The 17,661-nt window shown below is 42.7% G+C and overlaps 1 protein-coding gene across 10 annotated transcripts in view; it reads left to right on the forward strand.

Moving 5' to 3' along the window:
* The window catches only part of SUN1 (Sad1 and UNC84 domain containing 1), a 37,981-nt gene extending 20,320 nt beyond the window's left edge, over positions 1-17,661 (forward strand). For 3 of the 10 annotated variants that reach the window (XM_061473269.1, XM_061473268.1, XM_061473271.1), the window contains 17 exons: positions 532-654; positions 1,652-1,735; positions 2,070-2,180; positions 3,591-3,689; positions 4,374-4,467; positions 4,589-4,647; positions 5,817-5,956; positions 6,101-6,325; positions 6,810-6,896; positions 7,208-7,242; positions 8,134-8,269; positions 9,173-9,427; positions 9,787-9,871; positions 10,659-10,774; positions 15,657-15,824; positions 16,663-16,755; positions 17,201-17,661. In XM_061473269.1, coding sequence (XP_061329253.1) covers positions 532-654; positions 1,652-1,735; positions 2,070-2,180; positions 3,591-3,689; positions 4,374-4,467; positions 4,589-4,647; positions 5,817-5,956; positions 6,101-6,325; positions 6,810-6,896; positions 7,208-7,242; positions 8,134-8,269; positions 9,173-9,427; positions 9,787-9,871; positions 10,659-10,774; positions 15,657-15,824; positions 16,663-16,755; positions 17,201-17,314 — 2,024 coding nt within the window. In that variant the 3' untranslated portion in view covers positions 17,315-17,661. The remainder of the gene's footprint in view (positions 1-531; positions 655-1,651; positions 1,736-2,069; positions 2,181-3,590; positions 3,690-4,373; positions 4,468-4,588; positions 4,648-5,816; positions 5,957-6,100; positions 6,326-6,809; positions 6,897-7,207; positions 7,243-8,133; positions 8,270-9,172; positions 9,428-9,786; positions 9,872-10,658; positions 10,775-15,656; positions 15,825-16,662; positions 16,756-17,200) is intronic. The other 7 variants (XM_061473272.1, XM_061473273.1, XM_061473274.1 and 4 more) reach the window with 7 other exon arrangements.

The raw sequence follows: 17,661 nt of genomic DNA on the forward strand, positions 1-17,661 counted from the left end.
GGACTGCAGCTTTGTTCCTGTGGCGCTGAAGGAGATGTCTATGTCTCTAGCTCTTGAGGCAGACCACTGTACTAACTTCCTTCAGTGTAAAGGCTGAGGAGAAGGAAGAAAGTCCTCACCCTTTAAAATCCAAAATAAGAATGTAGTTTGTCTCTTTGGAGCTTTGACCTATAAAATCAGGATCTGCAGCTCACAACACTGAAAAATCCTGAGTTCTGTAAGCAAGAAGTTCATTGCTATTTAGAGTTCTTAATTCTCACTAAGAAAAAGTATTCTCGCTGAAGCCATACATCCTGTCTTGAAAGGGTTTTCCTTTGGATGTGAAGTTCTTGCAAAAGCTTTGCTGTAGTATCTAATACCATCCAGACTTCTCACACCACGCTTCCTCAAGTTTCATATACCTGGATAAACAGGCTTTCCATGTTTGATCCTCATTCTTCCACAAGCTGATGGTCACCAGAGAATGGAAGTACATCATCTTAACGGAGGTGAATAATTTATATTCACACTGGGTTGTTTTTTTTTCAATAGGAGGAACCTATTTCCACATGAGTAAGATTCTCCGATTGGTCAAACATGTTGCAGCATCTTTTGCATCACTGTTGGTGCAACTGTTTCAAATGGTTTTGCTGAAGCTGGGTTATGAATTCAGAGGTACCTTTTCAGTTGTCTTTCTTGGTCTCTGCGCACAGCCACAGTGTGTTTTGGCTTCTTGCAGACTTCATCTCCGGCACTATTGTGTTCTTTTTCTATACTCTTTTGGCTGGCTCCTGACTTTCTCCCTTTTTAAATAACTATATAACTATCTCAGTTCTGCTGCTCTTTTCATGCTTTCCTTCTGCTCTGGAAGTATCTGGATTCGTGTATGGGAGACCTGTTACAGTTAAGATGCACGTGTTTATTTTTTACTTGGAAGTGGTAGAAGAAAATGTTTAAATTGAGAAACTTAAGTTGGTTTTAAACTGCTTGGTGTGATAGTGTCAGATCCCGACTTTTAAGTGTCTTTAAGTTTGAACTGTCTTATTACCCTTAAGCCCACTGTGCACTCAAAGCTTGATCAGATCTGTCTTGCAGAACTAAAATTACCATCATCCCTCTGCTACTCTAAAGCATGTCTTGTTTTCCCTAAAAATATTCTTTGGTGCTTTCTCTTCTGTAATACACAATCTACAAGTGAAGTTAAATTGCCATAGGCAGGAGGTAACTGATTTTTCTGTTCGATTAAAACTGTTCTCTTTGCCTCAGTGCCTTATAACTTGCTTATGCTCTCTTCTTGGTCCTTGAAGATCTCCGGTAAAACCAACACAAAGATGTGGTGGTTGGCCTATCTGAAAGAATGATGGGAACAGGGACTCAAGATTTGATGAGTTTTTACTTGCCTTTTGGTTTTGGTTTTGTTTTTTTACTAACTTTGCTATCTGAAAAGAAGCAGAAAGATTTTTTTTTTTTTTTGGACCAAAAGGCCCCCTGATATTTACAGAAGAAAAATTAAGATTACACAGAGTAGTCTTCTTCCTTGATCATTTCTCAGGTCTCCTGTGAGTAACCTGGCTTTAATTGTGAACTCAGCCAGTATAGCTAACATCCACATACATGAAACGCTTCGAACTTGAGAATTACATTCCACGTATGCTTTTTGAATGTGTTGCAGCTCACTCGGACTACTGTGGAAGCATGAATGTGAAGGGGTCTTACAGAGAAGATAGACATCTTGGTGTAACTCAGGAATCAATATGTAAGCATTCTTGATGTTGTCTTTTAGCCTTGGGTAAAGCCTTGGGCTAAAAGACAGGTTGTTGCTCTAATAGTAATATCAGATGCCCCATTACTCAATGGAAACTAAAAAGTAAATGTTTGTTTTGCAACTTGGATGTTGGGAGGGGGGAATGGTGATTACATGGTGTACGGAAGTATTTCCTCAAGCAAGCTTTATGCCACTGAAGTTTACTTTTAGTGGCTTTTAAGTTGATAATGGATAATGTGAAATAGACTTGTTTTGACTTACCTCGTAACAATCTTCATTTGATCCTGGCTTTGTCCCGTTAACTGACTCTTACCACAACCAACAGGTGATGACTGTAAGGGGAAGAAAAATCTTGAAACACACATCACAGACCACATGCAGTCCTCATGGGCTGAAAGGGTAGCAAGGACCATTTGGCACTCCTTTTCTTACGCAGGTTGACTTGGTCCTTTTTTATTTTACTTTTATTTTGCAACACAATCTCACAATACTAATCATATGTATTGTTTGGGGTTGGGTTGGTTGTTTTTTTTTCCCTGTCTTTATCTGTCAAAGTAGAAATGTAAACTGTCTAGAAAACTAACTTACTTATCATCTTTCCTGACTGACTTCTTGCTCTTATACTGGCTTTTATAGAAGCTTGGCAGACTGCTTACCTATTAGTAAAAACAAGGTAGAAGGACAGCATGCACCTTGTATGTTAGAGAGAACAAATCAAATTGTTAATTTAATGCTCTCTGGGGAAGTCTCCATTCAATAGGTTGAAAAGATGCCTTAAAATGAAAGTAAGGTAGAGGTATTGGTATACAGATTATTTGAATAAAGGGGTTTTAACATCTTATTTTTGTTCTAGTGATAGTCAATTTTTACAGGAATCTTCTATAGGGATAGAATCTTCCCTGTGAGATGAGCGTTCCCTAGCTTGAATGACAGAGGCATCAAGGATCTATTTGGGTGCTCTTTGTTCAACAAAGGAAAATGATATGAGACACTTCAGTCACCTAAATGCTTTGCAAAATATTGGGTTGGTATATCTATAATCCCTCAGATTAACCCAGACGTATCTGCTGATCTAAAAATGTAGGATTATTTTCTAAACGTGTCCTATGTAGTTTGTTCTGTAGAATGAACAGTGCTAATCCTGCATATAGTAGTTGTTGGCTTCAGTGGGCTAAAAGTGAAAGCATTCCCTTCTAGTTTTTGGAGTAGTTTTTTTGTTGTCAGTTTTGCTCTATAAGAGAATCAAAACTGACATGCTGAAGATACTTGGGAACATTCACTTGGAGTAGACTGCCCATAACTTCTAGTAGGGATTATTTTCTATTATTAATATTTCTTAGACATCATTGTTTAATTCACTAGCATTTAAAATTTGTGCTTATTCCCTCTTCTACATGTGAACCTAGATAATGAATTTGATGTATAATTCAGAACAAACAAGATGCTTTCAAAGTAATGATGTGCTTCAGACTCCTTTTTATGGCAGTCTTTTTCTTTTTTGCCTTCTCTGTCACACTTAGCATGGCATTGTTAAACATGCTACAAAATGTAAACTTTGCTGGTTTTGGAAGAGTGGTATTTAACTGCACAGCTGCTGTTGATCGTTCATCTCTGTGCTTGAGAATTGTTTCTGAATTATCTTGGTTTTACTTGGCTTCCTATTTATTAGTGGCTGCTTTGCTTTCAAAGAGCGAAGAACTAAGTTTGTAGATTACTGAAAGGTGTGGATTAGAATGATGCAGAACATGTAACGGGCAGGGGACTGGGTCTTTGTTACTGCATGTACTGCGAAAGAACTGTAAGATTTTTGTATGTTACCATGTGGCATGAATTTCTTATAATCTAGGTTACTTTATGCTTCACGGGTTGCGGACGGTGGGAACAGCGGGATGGCTTGTCTCTCAGAAGGTGTTGTCTCTACTTTGGCTGGCCATTCTTTCTCCAGGTTACTGTCCTTATCCGTGTGTGTGCGCGTTGCCTGTTCCTTTAGGCAAACTAGGCATCTGCAGTGTGTGGCTTACACTAATTCCACTGTGCTTAGGCTGTAGCTTTTGTACTCAGCAATGAATGTGCTACTTCAACTTTCTTTTTTAAAAATTGACCAGATTATGCTTAATGTGAGAGGTCTGTTTCTGTTCATAGGCATAATGGGAGACTAACCAGAGTGTTTCATGAGGGAATGAGTGTGTGAGGAAACAAGCGTCTGAGTAGCACAGAATATGGGGTGTCAAGAATAATGGGGTGTTTGGTTTGGTTGTAACTTCGTCTCTTGGCATTTTCAACAAAAACTGGTGCTGCTGATCTGTACGTTTCTTGAAACATGCTGAAGGTCTTCAGTGTGTGGTAACTTGGATTCAAATATAATAACTGAATTTCCAGCAAGAGTGCATTGTTAAAACAAATGAACATTTTGTCTTTTTGCATGGCTGTTGGTTTGTTGAGCATCTGATGTTATAATGCTGTCAGACTTGTGATATGCAGATGTTAATAAGCTGCCTGCGTTGCCTGCAGTTGTGCGTTTCTCTGCTGTGCAAAGTGTTCTTGGCCACAGTCGCATGTCCTTCTGTTTGGTTTCTTTGAATGTGTGCCACGCTAACTACAGTTCACACTGTCACTTTTTGTCTTCCAGGGATTGCAGCTTCTGGCATATTCAGGCTGCTTAGAGCCGCATGGTATCAGCTTGCTACCCTCACGTCTTTGCTCAAGGTGTTTCTTCTCAGAAGGTATGTATCCACTGAAAAAAAAACCTCTTTTGTCAGCAAATTATTTACCCAGTTCTAGTATAAAAGAGTGAAATACAGTAAATGTATTCTTTCTTGTAAACTTTCTTCTCTGTTTCTCTAGATGCCCTTCAAAGGTCTACAAGCTGTTCCTGCTCCTTATCCCACTCTTGTTTCTCCTGGGTATGTGAATCGTTTAGTGATAGTACAAAGTTATCTATGCTTACTATTCCAAAATAGCTTTTTTAGTGGAACTTTTGGTTCATAAAGATACAGAAGCAAAACTAAGCAATTTGGGAACGGGGCAGCACTTTGAGCTTTCCAAATACTAACAAGCCAGTGAGCTTTCCTCTTGCCATGAAAGGAATACCTTTGATTTAATTTCCTAGATCTCTTTAGAGAGAGAGGGTGGGTGAGCAAGTAGATGCACTGAAGTCCTTTTTTTCTTGGTCTCCCCAAGTAGGACTAGCGATGGAGTCATAAGGAGTAGGCTGCATACTGACTGCTTTGGTTCTTGCCCACCTCTATGAAAGTGTGGTTAAGTTCTCTGATCAACTCATCCTAAGACTTCCCTTTGCTCTAGACCATGCTTGAGTTGCTTAAAATACTGCTATTTAGGCTGGTTACGTGTCAATGTTTCAGACAAGCTGTCTATTTTGTATGAATTCAAGAAGCTCAAAATACTGACCAGAAGTGCTGGGCTATTTCTGAAAAGCTGGTTCCTGTCTTTGCACGCCCTAAATTAAGTGTAGCTGCTTTTGTCCCAAGAGAAACTTTGTCAGAATTTTACAGTGGGCATTCAAACTCCTCTGTATTAGTGGGAACAAGTTACCCTGTGTAGAAAATGCTGCTTCTTCTCACTAAGATACTGCAAGAATAGGTGTAATCTTTGCAAAATGCTCAGTCGTTCCCATGGGAGCCTAAGTTTTTTCCAACTTGTATTCAGTGTTATGCAATGTGGTATGTAGTAAGTAGGGTAGGAGGCAAGATATTTTCTATTGATGTAAAAAGCAATGTTTATATCTGCCTTTAGTGAGTATGGCCAGTCTTCATCAGTAAATGGCATCTAGGTCCCAGGGATGCAGTAGTAGAGGTTAAAGTTCTATCATGACACAGAAGTGCAAGCTGCGTGCCTTCCAACTGCGTGAGTGGTACTGGTGGATGTTCCCTAATATTCTTGAGTGCTTGACTTAACAATTTTAAAGCTGATTATTTAGACTGGAGTAGTGTCTGTTGTGTGACATCCATCATGTGAAGTTAAGGTAGCTTATGTCCTTAAGGAAGAAAGTCATAAGCAGTCTTAAGGGAGAATTTTTTTATAACATTGTTTTTACTTTTTCTTTTGAATCTAGGTGTATGGTTCTGGGGGTTTAATGACTTCATTTCATTATTACCTTCATTGAACTGGACAAGACATGATAGGTTGCAGGGAATACGTGACCATGTTCATGAACGGCAGGATGATTCTATGAACTCTGTTCAACCTCCAAAGGTAAGGAAGAACTCCAGTATCTTTTAAGACTTCTTAACTCCCAAGCCTTCAGTATTTTGCAATAACTACTCAATACACAAGTAATGTAAATAAATGTCATGATTTTTATACGTTAAACAAAATGAAAATCTCTTTATACCTTAGGATACCATAAGCATCTTTGATTCTACTTACCTAAGTGAGCTGGAAAAGCAAATGGCCTTTGTGTCTGACAAGTGCCATCAGAATGAAGAAGAATATAATAAATTGATGTTTCTGGTCCATAATCTTCAAGATCAGGTTGCCCAGATGAGCAACAAAAGTGAAACACTAAAATTAATAAAAAATGTGATTGGTCAACATCTTAAAGACATGGAAGCAGAGAAAACGGTAAGATAATCAGTTATTGATATTTTCTAATACTGATCAAGTATTCTGATTTAATTACGCAGATGTTTCGCAGTTTGACTTGAGGATTCTTTCTCTGTTACAGAGCTAACTGATCAGTAGTAAATGCCAGGGAGTAGTCACTGGCATTTGTTCCTCCTTTGTTATTGCTGAAAAAGAATTAATTCCAGACAGGGGCTCTAAAGTAGAATCTTGCATTGTTGAAGAGCAGGTGGATCCTCTTTTCAGACAGAGAAAGAAGGACTGGTAATAAAGAAGAGGTTTTCTGGTAAACTTCCCTTTGTATAACCTCTAGAGCTGCTAGATCAGGCCTTCATATTTATTACAAATTCTGTAATTTCTCACTGTCCCTGAGGATAAAGTGCTTACAAAGTGAAATAAAAATTATTCTTTTTAGAAAATCTCAATTGCGCTATTTGTATTTGAGAAGAAAACACACCACCTTTGTTTTTCTCTGTTTTTTAAGACTGACTTCCTGGCTTTACATCAAGAACATGAGCTGCGCATTCTGAAGCTGGAAGACCTTCTTGAAAAACTCTCAGCTGAATCTAAGGTATTGAAATTAGTTGCAATTGTAACATGGATAAAGTAGACTAAGGTTGTTTTCCCTTGTTGGCTATCCCAAAGCCCAGTTTGCTTTACTCCAGCTATTGCAGTCTTGAATTCTCAAAACTTGTATTCTTCTTCCCCCTTCTTGGAGGGGGTTTCAGTCCAAAGAGTGAACTTATTCACTTGGCCACTGAGGCAGGTTCTCTTTGAAATAAAATCTTACTCTACAGAGGCACAAACATAAGTGTAATTTTCATTTAGCATTCTTTGTCTTCGTTCTTTGTATCTGTTAAAACTAACTTTGGTATTTTTTAGGGCATCCAGAAGCACCTGGAGGTAGCCAAAGCAAGGTACAAGCATTTTGCAGATGCATTTTTCTCTTTCAGTCCTGATGCTCATTGATGGTGATATGCATGTTCTCCTTTGGAAGACAGCAATCCTTTTCTTTGTGTCAGTTAACTGGCCTTAAGAGTTTGTATTGTCGGCAAGAGTACTTCTCTCTTACAGTCAGCTTTAATTGTGATGCTGAACATCAGCACAAGGCCCACTCCCAGTGGGTGAGCAATTCTGCAGGTACATTATTGACTAGAAAAAGCTGTTTATATAGGAGAGGAAAACAAGTGACTTCTCATCCTCTTCTAAATCCATGAGATCTTTTCCACAAGTGCATAGTAGCTGTTTTTGTTAGGCCTTGTATTTAAACTCTTGAATTGTATCAGTTTTAACCTTCATCTTTGTTTTTCATTTGTCAGCTGTCCTACTTTACACTCAAGAAATACCAGGATAAAACCAGCAGCATTTCATTAAGCAGTTTTCCCATTGGGAAGAGAAAAAGAAACACATATTTGCTTAATCTCCCTTTAAATTAGATCGAAATGTAAAATGGCTTTGGAATGATGGCTGATCCCTTCTTCCATAGAATGCAATGAACACTGACCTATATTGGTCCTATGTGACCTGCTACTTAAGGTCACCTTGACACCTGCCTCTGAAGTTATTCTGGTTGAAGTAAATTTAAGTCATCGCTGCTGGATTTGTCTGCAACTTAAAACATTCTTTTCTTTGAGTATATCAATCCTAAGTATGCCTTAAATAACATGCTCAAGGAACTGCAAGCTCGCAGTGTCGCTCATGGTGAATAACTGAACTTTGTATTAGACGAGTCTGTTCTCACACCTTTGGAATGTGGTGGAATGATTCAAACTCATCTTTCCTAATCACTGCCTCCTTACTTTTGTCAGAGAGATTGATGCGCAGAGTCAAATTTTGGCCAGAGTTAAAGAGCTAGAACTAGAGTTGTCCCAGATAAAATCAGAAGTGTCAACTATGGAAAGTGTGAAGACGAGCTGTGGGAAAATAGATGCCATTCACGGAAAAGTAAGTTCTGTAACTTCTGTAGCTGTCCCAGTAAAACTTGGTACTGCTTGATTTTGTTCACTCACTCTTGGAAGGTACTGCAATCAGTAATATGGGGGTAAGATTCATTTTAAAGAATGGTAGCAGTGCTGTGGGCTTTTTTTCGATGACTGCATAACATAGACAGGAGGTTATGGATTGTTTCCACAATGGCAGGGTTTTTGCATTGAATATTTGACGTAGCAGCAGTTCCGTGTACAGTACTTTGCTGTTCTTACTGATGTGTTTCCTAACACATGCAAAGGTGGAAGAGAAACTTGCGTAAAAGCAAGTTCAGTTTGTTATCTGACAGTTGTTTTAAAAGATCATGCTCAAGTTCTTTAGGAACCTGTTACATGGTCTGAGTAGGATGTAGCGCAGTGCATACAACAGTAGGTATTGACACTGGATTAACAATTTGGACTGAAATACCGTCTTGTGCTAACACTCAAAATGATGTAGCTGTTGTGTGTGGAATGGATGCATCCCATTAGGGAGTGATTAAGTGACTTTATGAACTAGTCCTAAACAAGTGTACTGCTCCCTTTAAAGTGGCCACAGTGCTGCCTTTGAACTATTACAGTCAACTTTCTCTAGTTCGAAGAGCTGCTCAGCTGCTGATTTAAACTGCAGGGTTTGCCTGGGCTTTGTTGTTTGTGCCTTGTTCACCAAACAAATGAAGCATCCACATCTCCCATAGGTTCCTCTGCACACCTGATGGGTCTGTTATTCTAGCGTAAGTCAGCGTAGTTAAAACACATGTGAAAGCTTGAATTATGTTCTGAATGTATGTATTGATTTCACATGTGCCTGTTCTATACAGTATTACTTAATGGCTTATAAAGACTAGTAATTTCTATTATAATTGTTAATGGCTTCTGCTAGGTAGATGCACAGGTTAAAGAATCTGTGAAGCTGATGCTTTTTGGTGATGGACAACAAGATTTTCCTGAAACACTCCTCCAATGGCTTACATCCAATTTTGTGAGTAAAAGTGATCATCAGGCTGAGCTGCGGGATCTGGAGATGCGGATCCTCAAGGATATTAATCTCCAAATGTCTGCTACAAAACAAAAACTAACACCTGAAGTCGTAACGAATGCTGTGACCAACGCAGGGATCTCTGGAATCACAGAAGAGGTGAGTAAGTTTAGGTTCTGAAATGTCGAACTAAAACTGTAAAAAGCCCTTTCCTAGGCATTTTGTGGAGCATGACTGTCACTAGAAATGTGATTTTTAAGAGATGTCAGGAACATGATCTGAAACTGGGAGAGGTACAGAAAATGCTTTATCAAGGGTATTCTTACAGCATTGCTTGATGCCTGCTGTGAATGTTTGTGTTTTCAATTTATGTTACCTTGAAAACTGAAGAATCCCCAGAAGCAACTATACCGAAAAATGCAGGTCCGGGTCATGGGAAGTTGTGGAAAAGAACACAACTTTTGATGTTATTAAAATCTTTCTCTTTCCATTCTCTTCTTCTGTGTGTGCACATTTAGCAAGTACAGATTATTGTAAACAATGCACTGAAACTCTACTCTCAAGACAGGACTGGCCTGGTGGATTTTGCCTTGGAATCTGGAGGTAAAAAGTAGAGGGTACACCATTTCTACTATTCATGTTACGTACAGTGTTTACTGAAAAATCTTATAATGAAGGCTAAAGGTTAGTAGAGCATCCTTGTGTGTTGCCTGTTCATCAGTCTACTGCAGTCTATGCCTGTTGTTTACAGGTTTATATATCAGCCTAGGTATGCATGCTTAATTATAATAGTTATATATATATATACACTAGATATTACAGTTCTTTTCAGCATGTATGCAGCTGGAGGTAATCGAGAAGCACAGGGAGGGGGTGGGATGGATATACCACTGAAGTCACTAGGGAAAAATAGTGTGGTTTTCAGCCCTCCTAAATGAAAAACCTTTTCACATGTGCTTAAAATAACATTTTACGTCATATAATTTATTTGTATCCCCAGAAATTTTTTATACTCTATGGTTTAAAACTGAAAGACGGTAGATTGCTATTAGATATTAGGAAGAAATTATTTACTGTGAGGACGGTGAGACCCTGGCACAGGGTGTACAGAGAAGCTGTGGCAGCCCCATGCCTGGCAGTGTTCAAGGCCAGGTTGGACAAGGCTTGGAGCAATCTGGTCTAGTGGAAGGTGTCCCTGCCCATGGCAGGGGATTGGAACTGGGTCAGATTTAAGGTCCTTCCAGCTCCCACAATTCTGTGATTTTATGAATATCTTTGATAGTTTTTTCTCTGAGGAAAATAACTGGTATATTCATCAAGCTTTGTACGTATCTCTGCCTTGAGGAGAAATGCGTAATTATTTCTGCTAACCTGATAAATCTCTTCTTAGGTGGCAGCATTCTGAGTACTCGCTGTTCTGAAACCTACGATGCCAGAGCAGCAGTGGTTAGCCTCTTTGGAATTCCTCTATGGCATGTCACTCAGTCTCCCAGAGCAGTGATTCAGGTAATAAAAGGCTGAGTAAACAAATTCAGCAATGTTATTCCGTTATGTTGTTTTTAGATGCTTGATGTTTCTGTTTGTAATATCCGGGGGGACATGGGTACTTTGAGCTATGTTCCCAAGAGTGGGATTCTTCGGGTGGTTCCTGAGCACTGCTGAAGTCCTACTCCAGCAAAACTAAGACCTTCATAGGAAGCTTGGGCAGTGTATTGGACTTGCGCAGAGTGCGAGCACTAGGAGGGTTCCCGTTAAGAAGTAATCTCAACATGGTCTTAAGCACTGCTGGTGGTTCCGGTGGATCAGTCAGCTGATCGGAGCTAGCCCAGCCTGAGCCGCAGCCGGCACACTTCAGCAACCGCGAGGTTCAACAGAGATTAGGAAAATCAGAGGGGATAGAGCAGAGGCATCGCGATTCCGACATCTCCCGATCCCTGAAGCCCCAGCAGCCCTTGGCAAGAGAGCAGCTGATGTGGCGGGGGGCGTTCCCACGGTGACGGCAACCACCCCCTGCCCCTTGCCTTGAAAGAGCCTCTGAGAGGGCAGCGAGTGTCGCTGCCCACCAGGCGCAGGGAGGAAAAAGCAGGTCGTGTTGCTGACCCTGTTGCTGGTGTCCCAGACTGCGGACCAATATGGTTGCCTCCAGAAAGAGAGCTTGCAGTAAGAAGACTGCAGCAACTCAGACAGAGACCCCGTCCCAAACCGTGGCTGTTCAGGTCTCTGGATGCAGGGAGTGCCAGAGCCTGCTGCTGCCGGGGGAGGGAGGACAGCATTCCACCTGCGTGAGCAGGTAGAACATCTGCTTAGCCTGGTGGCAAAACTTAAGGAGGAGGTTGAGACGCTGAGGACCATCAGGGAGTGTGAAAGGGAGATCGACTGGTGGAGTAACTCCCTGGCGTGCCAGTTGGAACAGTTTCAGGGAGGTACCCCCCCAAAAGGGGATGGACCCCCTGCCCTCTCAGACAGAGGGGGATGGCCCAAGACAGCCCCTGCCCTGTAGCTGTTGCGCAGAGGTAGGGGACCAAAAAGACGATGAGGGTTGGAAGCGAGTTCCAGTTCGGCGTTGTGGGCAACCCTCCTCCCTTCCTGCCCTGCTTCCCCAGGTGTCCCTCCGTAATAGGTTCGAGGCCCTGGATCTTGAAGGAGAGGTAGGTGAGGATGTGGTGCAAGGCCAGCCTACAAGGCCACATAGGAAAAGGCGGTCGACTTTGCACCTCAAGACTGCCTCTGATAAGAAAGAAAGAAGGGTCATTGTAGTAGGGGATTCCCTTCTGAGAGGAACAGAGGGCCCGATATGCAGAGTTGACCCTCATCATAGGGAAGTGTGTAGTCTGCCTGGAGCCCGGATCAGGGATATCACCAGGGCGCTCCCCAGCCTGGTGCACCCGACAGACTACTACCCGCTGCTGATCTTCCAGACAGGTGGGGAGGAAGCTGCTTCCCGCAGTCTGCGGGGGATGAAGAAAGACTACAGCGCATTGGGGCGGATGGTGAAAGAATCTGGGGCTCAAGTGATCTTCTCCTCACTCCTTCCATCTTCCACTGATGATGTGGGAAGGAATGGGAAGATTCAGTGCATAAACGATTGGCTTCGAGACTGGTGCTGCAGGCAGGGCTTTGGATTCTTTGATAACGGCTGGTTTTATAGGGCACCATTCTGGACAATGACAAGCGGGAAAGGTTTATCTCACAGAGGCAAAAGGATGCTGGGGCACGAATTAGCAGGGCTCATTTGGAGAGCTTTAAACTAGATTCGAAGGGGGACGGGGTTGTAGCTGGGCTTGCCCCAGTGGGGCAGCACTCCAGAATTGATGAAGACTGGGAGGCCTCCTATAATCCTAGGGTGAAATCGGTGTGCTCAGCTCGCTCCCTGGAATGTCTGTACACCAATGCGCGCAGCATGGGAAATAAGCAGGAGGAGTTAGAAACCTGTGTTAAGTCAGGAGATTATGATCTGGTGGCAATTACAGAGACGTGGTGGGACAGCTCACATGACTGGAATATAGTCATGGAGGGCTATGTCCTTTTCAGGAAAGACAGGCCAGCCAGGAAGGGTGGTGGGGTCACTCTTTATGTACGGGAGCAACTACAATGCACTGAGTTCTGTTCAGGGACAGATGACGAGCGATTTGAGAGTCTGTGGGTGAGTTAAGGGGCAGGCTGGCAGGGGGGATACTGTTGTGGGTGTCTGTTAGAGGCCACCAGATCAGGGTGACGAAGTTGATGAGGCCTTCTGGAGGCAGCTGAGAGCAGCCTCATAGTCACAGGCCGTGGTCGTCGAGGGGGGTTTTAACTTCCGTGATGTTTGCTGGAAGGACCACTCAGCAACCCAGCCACACTCCAGGAGGTTCCTCCAGTGTATGGATGATAACTTCCTCCTGCAAATGGTGGATGAGCCGACCAGGAGAGGAGCGCTGCTGGATCTCATCCTCACTAACAAGGAGGATCTGGTTGAAGCAGTAAGGGTTGAGGGCTGCCTTGGTTGCAGCGACCACGAGATGGTGGAATTCAGGATCTTGTGTGGTAGGACTAGTAGAATACCAAGTAGAATTGCAACCCTGGACTTTAGCAGGGCAAACTTTGGCCTTTTCAAGCAATTGCTAGGGGAAATCCCATGGGCAGGGCTGCTTGAAGGTAAAGGGGCCCAAGATAGTTGGTTGACATTCAAGGACTGCTTTTTCCGAGCTCAAGATCAGAGCATCCCGACACGTAGGAAGTCAAGGAAGAGGGTCAGGAGACCTGCGTGGCTAAACAGGGAATTGCTGGGTATGCTCAAGTGGAAGAGGAGAGTTTACAGGTCATGGAAGGAGGGGCTGACCACTTGGGAGGAATATAAGGCTGCTGCTAGAGGATGGAGGAAGGCAGCTAGGATGACTAAGGCCTCCTCAGAATTAAATCTGGCAAGAGGGGTCAAGGACAGCAAAAAGAGCTTTTTCAAATACATGGCAGATAAAACTAACACCAGAGGCAATGTAGGCCCACTGATGAACGGGATGGGTGCCCTGGTGACAGAAGATACAGAGATGGCAGAGTTACTGAATGCCGTCTTTGTCTCTGTCTACTCTGCCGGAGGCAGTCCTGAACAGTCCTTTACCCCTGAGACCTCAGATGAAGTCAGGTCAACAGAGCGGTTTGCCTTAGTTGATGAGGAATGGGTTAGAGACCAGCTGAGCAATCTGGACATCCATAAATCCATGGGTCCAGATGGGATGCACCCGCGGGTGCTGAGGGAACTGGCGGAAGTCATTGCTAGACCACTCTCCATCATCTTTACCAAGTCTTGGGAAACGGGAGAGGTGCCTGAGGACTGGAGGAAAGCAAATGTCACTCCAGTCTTCAAAAAGGGCAAGAAGGAGGACCCGGGTAACTATAGACCAGTCAGCCTCACCTCCATCCCTGGGAAAGTGATGGAACACCTTATCCTTGGTGACATCTTAAGGCATATCAAGGATAAGAGGGTTATGAGGGGCAGTCAACATGGCTTCACCAAGGGGAAGTCATGTTTGACCAATCTCATAGCATTTTATGAGGAAATAACACGGTGGATGGATGATGGCAGAGCGGTGGATGTGGTCTACCTTGACTTCAGCAAAGCATTTGACACAGTCTCCCACAGCATCCTTACGGCTAAATTGAGGAAGTGTGGTCTGGATGATCAGGTAGTGAGGTTGGACTGTGAACTGGCTGAAAGAGAGAAGCCAGAGAGTTGTAGTCTATGGGGCGGAGTCTAGTTGGAGGCCTGTATCTAGTGGAGTGCCTCAAGGGTCAGTACTGGGACCGGTATTATTTAATATATTCATCAACGATTTAGATGAGGGAATTGAGTGTCATCAGCAAACTTGCTGATAGTACACTAAGCTGGGAGGAGTGGCTGACACGCCAGAAGGCTGTGCTGCCATCCAGTGAGACCTGGACATGCTGGAGAGCTAGGCAGGGAATAACTTGATAAAATATAACAAGGGAAAGTGTAGAGTCCTGCATGTGGGCAGGAACAACCCCAGGTTCCAGTATAGGTTGGGGAACGACCTGTTAGAGAGCAGTGTAGGGGAGAGGGACCTGGGGGTCCTAGTGGATGACAGGATGACCATGAGCCAACCTGTGCCCTTATGGCCAAGGCAGCCAATGGCATCCTGGGGTGTGTTAAAAGGGGGGTGGTTAGTAGGTCTAGAGAGGTCCTCCTTCCCCTCTACTCTGCCCTGGTGAGACCGCATCTGGAATATTGTGTCCAGTTCTGGGTCCCTCAGCTCAAGAAGGACAGGGAGCTGCTGGAGAGAGTCCAGCGAAGGGCAACAAAGATGATTAAGGGAGTGGAGCATCTCCCTTATGAGGAAAGACTGAGGGAGCTGGGTCTCTATAGTTTGGAGGAGACTGAGGGGTGACCTTATTAGTGTCTATAAACATATAAAGGGGGAGTGTCACGAGGATGGAGCCAGGCTCTACTCAGGGGCAAACAATGATAGGACAAGTGGTAATGGGTACAAGCTGGAACACAAGAGGTTCCACTTAAACTTGAGAAGAAACTTCTTCCCAGTGAAGGTGACAGAACACTGGAACAGGCTGCCCAGGGAGGTTGTGGAGTCTCCTTCTCTGGAGACATTCAAAACCCGCCTGGACACATTCCTGTGTAACGTTATCTAGGTGTTCCTGCTCTGGCAGGGGGATTGGACTAGATGATCTTTTGAGGTCTCTTCCAATCTCTAGCATACTGTGATAGACTGTCTTCCTGAAGAGTTCTACCAAATACATTCTGTTCTGCCACTTACTAAGGCTGTCCCTCATAATTCCAAATTCATTACAAGTCTTACTCCAAATAAAGCCATTACAAAAAGCTTGTGGTTATTTTGCTGTTGTTGTCTCCCACCTTGTTCTTTCCCTTCCTCCTGTCTAGCCGGACGTGTATCCAGGAAACTGCTGGGCTTTTAAAGGATCACAGGGGCATCTTGTCATCAGACTTTCAGTGAGGATCTATCCAACTGCCTTTACACTGGAACACATACCAAAGACCCTTTCACCAACAGGAACTATCACCAGTGCTCCTAGGAAATTTTTAGTATATGTAAGTGTGCCTCTGAGCTTCAGGTGATGTTTGTGTGCATAAAGAATATCTGTTGCTTATCTTGGAAAGTAATGACTTGAGGGAGGGCAGCTAAGGAGATAAACTGTTCCAGTCACTGCTCTTCAAATGGCTTCTAATCTTTAATGAGCCTGAAATCAGATACAGAAAATGTTACAACTAATTTTATTTTTTCTCTTACCTTCTCCAGTAGTAAACACTTTTGGAGGGAGATGATGGGTTTTAAATTCTTTAATACATCAGAGAATGTAGTTCTTTCATACAGTTGGATTGTTCTATCCTTCCCCCTCTCCCCTGCAGTTCTGGCTTTTCACCTTATCCATGATGTAAAGAATCCATGATTTTTTAAAATGGATTTTAACTAGCACCACAGTTGCATAGGCATGATTTTAGAGTGAACACCACAGGCTACATCAGAGGATAGTTGTGATAGCTGAGAACTTTTTGTCTAGCTCCTTCAAATGCTTAAACAGCATATGCAAGCATCTGAATCTTCACTTCAGTCCTGTTTGTAAACTTAATGCATCTTTTCTCATTCTGGTTTGTCCTGAGCACTTTCTGTTATACACTGTGATAGTGGGTTTGTCATGGAAATGAAGAGGTTTGACAGTGAAAACATAGAAACATAGCACAGGTATTTGCAGTGCAGGGAATTTAAATGCAGAGCCATGCCTGAACAGGCATTGAGCTACACGGGAAACATTCTGATCCTGGTTTGATCGATTTCTGAGTGCTGTCTGTTGAAACTCAGTTATGTAGACATGCTTCTGGTTTTGGTTAGATAGCAAATTTGATGGAAGCAAAAATCTTGTTGTTACAGGGTCTAGAAGATGAATATCAAGAAAGTGGCACGCTTCTAGGGCATTATGAGTATGATCAAGAAGGGGAACCACTGCAGATGTTTCCAGTGATGGTAAGTCTGGATGACAGGATTTAAAGCTTTGGGAGAAAAAGGCTCCTGTTTGCTATGGTAGTGCACAGTGAGTAGTGAAGGAAGGTGGCCTTGTGTTCTGTTGGACACTGTAGAAACTGAGGCAGGAAGTACCCACCTGCCTGCCTCAAAACCTCTGGTCTAAATACGTGAGAGAAGAAAGCTTTGTGCTGTCTGGACACAAATGGTGTGAAGATGCTGAGCACAGGAAGTGTCGGCTTCATGCTTGTCCTGACTCCCTTCACAAATAAGTGGTTGTAAGGCAGGGAAGGTCCTCTCCAAAGTGGCAGGAAGTTCCCCAGGCATGACCTGGTTAGTAACGACAGTGGGTAGTTGCAGCAATCTTAAGAAAGCAACTTGAGGAGTTGCAGTTGTCACCTGCTTGTACCTAACTCTTGGTTTGTGCATTTGCTGTTTCCTTTCCCAGGAGAACGGTCAAAATGCATTCCAAATAGTGGAACTGAGAGTTCTTTCCAACTGGGGAAATGAAGAGTATACGTGCCTTTACAGATTCCGAGTGCACGGGAATATCGCCCAGTGATCTACACTACAGCTGGGGTTGGGGTTCTTGTATGTTTTGTTCTCTATTTTGTTTTTTTTTTTCACTTGAGCTAGAACCAGAACTCATAAGTTACCATTAAACCCAGGTGTTTTCATGTTATAGGTTATATAAGATTTGAATTCCCCTGTTTAAGTAGAAATTAGGTAGCTGATGTAGGAATATTTTGGATAACACTAACTTATTTTTCAAAGAAAAAAAAAGTAAGATAGGATTTTGTGCAATGTATTTTTGTAAATGCTTTTCAACATGTCCGTTGTTCTTTGCTGCTTCTAAACTGTGACAAGATGCTATCAAAATGTTTAAATAAAGAGTTTTAATTTTTGAAA

This window comes from Pezoporus flaviventris, unplaced genomic scaffold (genome assembly GCF_033815535.1).
Source record: "Pezoporus flaviventris isolate CSIRO_AGI_PZ_B2104156 unplaced genomic scaffold, CSIRO_AGI_Pfla_v1 ptg000078l, whole genome shotgun sequence".
Classification (NCBI taxonomy): domain Eukaryota; kingdom Metazoa; phylum Chordata; class Aves; order Psittaciformes; family Psittacidae; genus Pezoporus; species Pezoporus flaviventris.